The sequence below is a fragment of the Anarrhichthys ocellatus genome, unplaced genomic scaffold (assembly GCF_004355925.1).
Source record: "Anarrhichthys ocellatus isolate YVR2014 unplaced genomic scaffold, GSC_Weel_1.0 scaffold110, whole genome shotgun sequence".
In the NCBI taxonomy this organism is placed as follows: Eukaryota; Metazoa; Chordata; class Actinopteri; order Perciformes; family Anarhichadidae; genus Anarrhichthys; species Anarrhichthys ocellatus.
Window position 1 is genome coordinate 29,468 of NW_022280140.1, and position 8,781 is coordinate 38,248.

The window sequence follows — 8,781 nt, forward strand, 5'->3', positions numbered from 1 at the left end:
AATGTGGAGCATGTAAATGGGACTTCATCTTGATCATTTTGATGAAATAGATTTGTAGTCTGTCTGAGTTTGAAAAAATATGTGACACAGTCTAAGGATAAAGTTACATTTATTTTAAACGCTTTCCTTTTACATGTTGCACACATGCAGTGTGGTTAACCAGCAGGCAAAGAAAACATACGCAACCATGAGCTCGACTTCTCAAAACGTGACGTGAAGAGAAACTCCGTGAGGCTCGTTGAGCTCTGATCACCAACAGCTGATTCCTGTTTCAAATGTTTGGCTCGTAGCCACTTAGGTAAAGTTGGAAAGATATTGACAGATTCGTCAATATCTTTCCAACTTTACCGAACCCTCATAGCCCTGAGACCTGAGAACATAACTATGTCGTTTTGTTGCCTTAACCTAAGTATTTCACCACCTTTTCTTAAACCTAACAAAGTATTTAGGGGGGCTCACTGGGTTAAGAGGGTTATCTGGTAACCGCAAGGTCCTTGGCTGGGACGTGTCCTGTGTCGAAGTGTCCCCGAGCAAGACACTGAACCCCTGACGGCACCCTGGGCACCTGTCATAGGCAGCCCACTGCTACAGGGATGGGTCAAATGCAGAGACAAATTTCCCCCTTACCGGGATAAATATAGTATAATAAAAAAAAATGTTTCTTAAACCTAACTAAGTATTTCACCATCTTTTCCTGACTAAGTATTCATTTACGTGAAGACGGACGTTTATTTTAGAAAGTCCGTATGCATTTAACGAGCAGAGATTTAAACGTGTTTCTGGCTTTTGTTGATCAAATATCATACGAACCGTTCTATGAGGAAACATATACACCCGTGCTTTTGCTACAATGACAACTCCGAGATGTCTGCAGAGCAAAAGGCTGTGAAAAAGTAATTTAATAAAAAAGGGATAAAACAGTGATGAACAGTTGGAACTTTGATAAATAATATAATAAAAATGTCTAAATTAACAATGGATGGTACTCCACAGCTCTGTGTTTACGCATCACTTCCTGTCAACCAGAGGACGATTCCCATGAAGAAGTGCCACACACGGGACTTCATCCCAGCAGATGTTTGAATGAAACGGATACAAGAAAATAGATTGAGTCACTGTTGTTGTAGATTTTTAGCAAAGACGTCAACGTGAAGCAGTCTGAACCCACAGAGACAAACTGAGTTTCTCTGAACATCACTGCTCTGAAAGCACAACTTTCTGCACAACCACAGAAGAAAAACATTCACGAGCCCACTGCCTCTCACCAAACTGCAGTTCACCACAAACACCGTTTCAATTCCGACTCTCTCTGCGATTCAAACCGCTGTGTGAGCTACATGAGTAACTGAGGTGGGAACTGATCTGATTAAACATTACAATAAATCTCACTGTTAGTCTGCGAGACGATTATGTAAACGTTCACCAATGGGCAGTAAAATGTATCGCAAGTAACACCTTAAAGAATTCGTTGTGCTAAATTTTGCTAATTCAGAATTGAAATAGAAAGAAATATGATCCCGTCCAGACTCACACACCAGAGCAGAAAACAGATTCAGTGTTTGTTGTGGTGGAAAGAAGAAACGAGCTGAACCCAATAAAGATTTCCTGTTCTCGACCATTTCAAGCTCTTTTCACAGCGACAACAAGCCACAGATTTCTGCTCTGAGCTGCTTTCAGAAAATAAAACCCAACTGTTACAATGTTTGAACAATGACAACCTTCAACTACACACACACACACACACACACACACATACACACACAGTACTGCTTTATGAAGAATATCAGTGATCAGGCGTGTAAGTTAAAACTGGTTGAAAAGTAGATGTTTTAAAGAGGTCAAGGTTAAATATAACAGTTTTTTCTCATTTCAATGACTTTTCTTTGTTGTAAATCAACTTCATGTTGAAAATATAGTCGTCAATGCTGTTGAAAAAGTTCTTTGTGACGAACAACTTGATGTCTTTTGACCCACTGACCTGACCAACCTGAGGGTCGGGTCAATATTTTGCTTTTCCAGCATCGACCTGAGCCAGAAGTGGACGTAGTCACGGTGACTACACCCGTTGTTTTGTGGACTACGGTGTTGAAGCCTTGAGTTCAGCATTTTGGCGTCTCCATCTTGGTTTTGGGCATTTTGCAACCAGAAGTGACAAAGTGATGAAGAAGAGTGAATAAATGTTAGATGACCAAAAATGTGTTTGCTTCACTTTTCAGAGCCAGATTTTTGCCGCCTGATCATGAAAATTACCTTTTTAGCTAAATTATAAACGTTTAAAAGAATAACTCATTTATTATTTTACACGTTGTGCATTCATTGTCCCTTTAAGTGTAAAAGGGGTGGAGTCTTGCTGCACACTTCCATCACAAACACACAGTTAGCTGCAGATAGTCAAAATATAACTGCACAGCTCTGCTACATACTCCTGTGTGTTCACTATCTCCGGGCTACATCACCAGTATCAGTCAGAAGTCAACAACATTAGATCTCCAACATACAGGATCTGAAAAGTAGATTGACGTCCGATTGTGCAAACCATGAACCCGTCTCCCTCAGATTATGTTTAAATATCAGTTATCATCAGTAAAGTATAGAAAACTCTGTGAAATCAGAAAAGTAGTTTGAGAAAACATCCTGATTTCTTACCTGCAGACGTTGAACTGATATCACAGCGATGAGGTCGGCTGCTTCGATCTCAGTGGTTAGAGACAGAAGCGGAGACGCATCTTCATGAGCTGCGTGTGTGTGTGTGTGTGTGTGTGTGTGTGTGTGTCTGTGTGTTCATGCACAGTGAAGTTCCTCTGTATCACTGTTACTTCAAGTGGTTTTATTGCCAAAAACTGGACATGTGTTTGTGTGTGTTAACCCTCTCTTTCTCTCTGTCTCTCTCACACACACACACACACACACACACACACACACACACACACACACACGTAGCCTTCCTCTTTCTCTCTCTCTCTCTCTCTCTCGTTTTATGTCATGTATGTCTGGCTGCATCTTCCTGTCTGAATGCTTCTCTTTTCCTTCACACACACACACACACACACACACACACACACACACACACACACACACACATAAACAGACAGAGTGGATGACCGTGTTGTGTTAATCCGACAGAGACTGAGAGCCAATCAGGTTCCTCTAAGCCGGGCCGATGACCTCGTGTTATTACAAAAAATAACTTTAGATAATCTTTATTATTCCACAAAGAAAACCAAGCGATCCGTTGTGGTGAATGTTGGACTTTGAACTATACAAACATCGTTTTTAAAGGGGATTTACCAATTTCCTTAAGAAGAAAGACCTTTTGCTTTGTTTTTTTAAAGTAGAAGTGATTTCAACTTGATTGCAACCTAACGTTGTGTTCCAACACATTATAAACTGCTTATTGCTGTTGACAGTAAACAGTCACATTGGCTTCCGATCATAGAAAGTAAAGAAGAAGAAAGAAACCACAAAAGTGCAGCGCTGCTGATGCAACTCTGGAGTAATAATGATAACAAAAGAAACAAAGAAATGGCAAAAGTCAATGTTTTTATTCGATTTTTGGTTATTTTTTCCATCAAATGTTGAGCTGTTTGTGTCAATCAACATGAATGCAGATGAATTCCTGAATGCTCCTTTAAATAATAAATGAATAACAAGACTTATAGCGCCTCAGAAAACAGAGGGAGTTACTGCCACCTTCAGTGGGTCACAACTGTTTTTATTCAGATTAAATAAAACACTTAGTGTTTTTGTTTTCTTCCCACTTTCCTCTGCTTTCAGGAAATATTTCAATGTCCCGCCTTCTTCCGTTCATTCAGGTCACTCTGAACAGAGCTCATGACCTCCTGATGTTGCCAGAAGGTAAATGACACAGAGAGGAAGTCATTCAACAAACATATCAGATTTCCTTTACACACATATCTCAGACGGAACTGTTTTACATGTTGAGTTAATATTGTTCATAGGTAATATTTGTCACACAAATCTCTGGTAATTTAAATTCATGGTTTCTACTCAAAAAGGCTGAAATAAGAAATGTATTCACTCTAAAACTCTAACAACAGTGAAGATTAAGATTCTAGTAAGAGTTTGTGTGTGTTAGTGCTGAACAAAGGAATGCATTATGTCGTTGACAACCCTCATACGTATTTAATGCAGACGTTCGGTTGGCTTTGTGTCAAAATATAGATTCCCAGCATTCAATACACCAGCCTGCAAACATATAATTCATCTGCTTGTGCTGCCATCTAGTGGCAGAGAGTGGAGTTGCATCTTTGTGATTCCCCAGATTTTGAAGCCTTGCTATATATTTACCAGTTTGTAGAAAAGAAAGTTCTGCTGTATTTAAATTCCAGGGATCAGCTATGAAAAGCACAGTTCACGCTCCTTTAGTATCTAGTCCTGAGTTTTGTTTATGTCTCCAAGATTTCAGCATCCACTCAAACAATGGAGGTGAATGGAATTTAGCTTTTGCTCAATTTTGCTGGATATATAGCGACTTTATAATTATTATAAAGTCTTTTTAAATTGAACAATTTGAGACACGGCTCATAGGCATTGGTGAAAGGGTACAAATAACTTTTACTTAAGTTAAAGTAGTAAAAGTCTTTGAATGAAAAATAACTTTAAGTGCAAAAAGTAAAAACACTTATTATGCACATTGGTCCATTTCAGAATAATATAAATCATATTATTTTATCATAATCATCGATGTACATATCACTTTACTCTTATTCCAAGTTTAACTTCTTTAAGTCCAACACTTTTGTTTGTGACCAAAAACATGCAAAGTTCTCTGCATTCACATTTCCTCTGTACTTTGTGTTTAGTTGGTAAATGTTCATATGATCAGCTAAACTAACACAGTGAACGTCGTAAACGTCATATTTATAAACGTCAACATTGACAGCGTCGTCATTGTGAGAGTGTTATAAAAACAATTTGTAAATAATTTATTTGAATTATTATTTGAATAATAATAAGAAGAATAATTTGCCTTTGTGAAAGTTTTTTTCACCTTTTGTTAAACTTCTTTTCCTTCAGACGTCTCATAAAAATCGTTGTGTCTGTCCAGATGCGTTAGAACATCGACATGTTTTAGTGACCAATGCTTTCAAACCTGCTTCCATTCCTGCATTGTGCTGTTTGATCGACACGTTAACTAAACACCACACACACTCATGATTTCACCACAGACACAATAATGTTCCCAACTTCCTTTTTTTCAAAGTATTCACTCATCTTTCGCTGCACAAACACGATCGCATCTTCAGTCGACAGGTAACAGTAAAGTATCTGAATGTGTGTTCGAGTGTGAGGAGAAGGTGGATATTAGGTTTAAATAACTCGAGCTTAATGTCTGTTGATTCATTTAAAATAGTGTTTGAAAAACAATTCAAATGTTTCTTTCTGGAAATGAGTGGGAATTTACATCTGCATGACTCATTTCTTATTTATTGAAGTTTGCATTTGCTGTAAAATTGATTTGTTCTTATTTTAAGTTACATACAATAACAACATATCTACAAAATGTCACATATTTGTATTTGCTTCTCATAATGCATTTATCTTTTAGCTGTCAGAGTGAATTATTTATTGTTGTTGTTTTCTAACATCATAGCAGATTTTTTCTTTAGTTCATGCACATTTTGTATTTTTGTTTCTCTTCTCTTCTTTGTTTGTGGTTAAATGTTGAATGTTTCATCTTGGTTTTAAACTTTTCGTGTCATCCAGCTGAGATGGGTGTCGATCTGGCAGTTGTTACTTTGCTCATCGCTCTGATGCAAGGTCAGTAGTTCCCTGTTCGCTCATGTAACGGGTATTTCAAAAGGTGGAAGTATAGTTTGTTAATAGTCAAATTAAAAGCCCTACCATCTTAAATCTGCATTTTACAGGCGTACATTTTGCCCCTTCCAGGTGTCTTTTGTAAAAACTGGGATGTAACGCTGCCCCAAAGAATTATAGGCATCAGCGAGTCTTGCGTCACAGTCCCGTGTCGTTTCGATGTCCCCAAAGATGCAGAAGCAAACATCTTAAACTGCTCAGATGGTGGCATTTGGAGGAAAGGAAGACTGGATGGTCCTTTCGTCTTCTCTGCACGCAATCCTTACACCAATACTTTACATGTAGGTCTCTCATGAAGTCTCTGAAACAACACTGAAGCAACTTGACCAAACCGCCATGTGTAGCTATTCAAAATGTTGTACTTTGGTGACGCAAATTCTTACTTTATAACAGCTAAGTTGTCAACTTGTTTGTTTTCGGGTAAAAGAAACAAGATATCACATTTTAGTTACTGAGCTTTAGAGGCGCTAGCTGTTCCCCCCTGCTTCCAGTCTTTATGCTAAGCTAAGCTAACACTGATCCGTATGTACAATTGTATGAAACATCCAGATGGACATTGTGTAAGATTTAATCATCAAAAGGTGAGTGTTACAAGCTGTTAACAAAAGACAGGAAATGAGCATGTGACCCGTCTCATCCTCATCTTTTTAAATTAAGCCCGAGATACTTGGTGTCTTTGGAAACTCCTGATCCTCACAAGAATTTAAGATTAAGTTTCGTGCTTTTTAGGGACAAATAGTCGGCGACTTGACGATGAAGAACTGCACCACAACGTTCCACAGCTTCCCGAAGAACTACAGCACCATGTTCTTCTTCAGGCTCGACTGTTTAAACCGCGTCAAGTTCACTTTCCAAAATGGCGTCATGATTAACATCCGAGCAGGTACGAATGGATGAAGAGATGTTCCGCTGGTCCCTCTGTCTCAAACTAAAGTGCACAGATATTTGAACATAAGTTATTGACCATAAATGTAAAAGAGCTAAAAAGAAGAATTAAACTGGTGTTGCTTCCGTCAGCTGGCTAGAAACATGAATCCAAATAGCTGCTGATGCTGCTCCGTGTCTCTAACTGTGTCTTTCTCATGCCTGGTAATTGACATCTGATTCCTCATCGACAGAGCTGCCTCCCCCCCAGCTGACCTCTGTGAGTCAGGTGTCGGAGGGAGAGCAGGTGAGGCTGCGGTGTTCAGTCCCGGTGCCCTGCTCCATCCTGCCCCCCTCCATCACCTGGCTTCCCCGGGACAACTCCAGGCAGGAGCAGACACAAATGCAGCAGGTGATGGATCGCTCACTCATTCATTCACTCATTCATTCATTCGTTCACAGTGGTGGACTCAGTGGGCATTACACCACATACTCAAGTATTGACACAACAGGTGAATATGGTCAAATGTAACTAATAGTTGTCACCATGAAACTTCCCTCGTTGATGACTTATATTAAGACACAAATTTTCAGAAAATGTTCAAATGTTTTAAATGACGCATTATCTTATTAAAAATGTGCTAATTTGCATACATTTCCTGCAACAAAAACATTGTATGAAGCAAGGGTCAATATTCTTGTTTCCCTTTGTTGACGTATTAAAGTCAAAAAAATTTAAACATAAATAAGAAAACACTGCTATAAAAAATCTATTATCTCCATGTTTTTATTAATAAATGTGCATAAATGAGTCTCTGAGTGATGTGTGCACAAACCCCTCTGTGTGAACCTTCAGCACACAGAGAGGAATGAAAGTGTAACGTTTGGTGGATGTAAGAGCTGCTGAAGTGGAGATTTCTGGATCTGAGAAGATGTTTTTGGTAAAACGGAAGGCCTGTATTATAAAACATTATATTGCATTATAAAAATACATGAAATACATCAGGTTTGGGATACTCACACAATCAATCAATTTATTTTTGGTTTTGGTCTTTTCATGTTATTTTTTCACAATAGCAAAAAATATAAAATCATAGCAACCACATTATCTGAGTACAGGTTTGAGATATTTGTAATTTACTTAAGTATTTCCAATTCGTGCTATTTTATACTTCTACTTCATCACATTTAGGAAGAAAACTGTTTTTGTTTACTTTACTAAATGTATTTTATAGCTATAGTTAAATAATCAAATTATCTTCTTATCAAGTTTTAAATATATTAAATTAAACTACATGAGGGTTGAAATAAGCTCCACTGCTGTCTCACATGTCTCATAATATTACTTTGGGATTCTGATATTAATAAGGCATGAATAAATACATAAAAAAATGAATAATGAGTCATTTTATTTTTAGAAATATATATTATTTTGCTGATGATACTTAAGCTTATATGTTTGGGATGTCAGACATTTATTTAACCGCTTCATTTACTTAAACAAACTTTCTCCACTGTTCACTAATTGATTTAACTTACAGTTTCTACATTTTTAATTATCATACCTTTTTTATCGATTCAAATTATTATGATTCAAAAAGGACATACACAGTTTTCCTTAATTTCACATTTCAGTAATTTAGGTGCTTTCCTCTCTCTTTTGCAAAAGCAGAGTTTGGATGGACTGATGACGATGACGTCCACCCTGACCTTCAACGCCTCAGCCGCCCATCACAAGCAGAGCGTCTCCTGCTCTGTCTCCTACCCGCTGACTAAAGGGGGCAGCAGCCCGCCGTCTGCATCGACTCAGACACTCAGCGTCCTGTGTGAGACACTCAGCGTTTGTCTGCAGTAACATGAGTCAAAGTGTGAAGGATACAAAATAATAATAACAACATAATATGTGATTTACTAAAGATGCTGCTGATCCACGGGAGGATCAGCAGCATCTGTAACAGATGGTTATCTTTCCTTTTCTCCCATTAATCATCTTGATTATGTTACCCTTTGAAGGTGCCAGACCCTTTTTGGGAACCAGTGGACTAAGCTAACTACTAACCAGTGCACTAAGCTAATTAC

At 38.1% G+C, this 8,781-nt stretch overlaps 2 protein-coding genes across 2 annotated transcripts in view; one reads left to right on the forward strand and one right to left on the reverse strand.

The window, feature by feature from the left end:
- LOC116399395 (C3a anaphylatoxin chemotactic receptor-like) overlaps window positions 1-2,838 on the reverse strand; it is a 14,155-nt gene extending 11,317 nt beyond the window's left edge. The window contains exon 1 of the mRNA XM_031876527.1: window positions 2,647-2,838. The gene's annotated coding sequence lies outside the window, so the exon portion shown is untranslated. The remainder of the gene's footprint in view (window positions 1-2,646) is intronic.
- A 2,404-nt stretch (window positions 2,839-5,242) lies between these two features.
- Window positions 5,243-8,781, forward strand: part of LOC116399358 (myelin-associated glycoprotein) — a 10,212-nt gene continuing 6,673 nt past the window's right edge. The window contains exons 1-6 of the mRNA XM_031876461.1: window positions 5,243-5,274; window positions 5,728-5,781; window positions 5,911-6,119; window positions 6,568-6,721; window positions 6,957-7,114; window positions 8,375-8,528. Coding sequence (XP_031732321.1) covers window positions 5,733-5,781; window positions 5,911-6,119; window positions 6,568-6,721; window positions 6,957-7,114; window positions 8,375-8,528 — 724 coding nt within the window. The 5' untranslated portion in view covers window positions 5,243-5,274; window positions 5,728-5,732. The remainder of the gene's footprint in view (window positions 5,275-5,727; window positions 5,782-5,910; window positions 6,120-6,567; window positions 6,722-6,956; window positions 7,115-8,374; window positions 8,529-8,781) is intronic.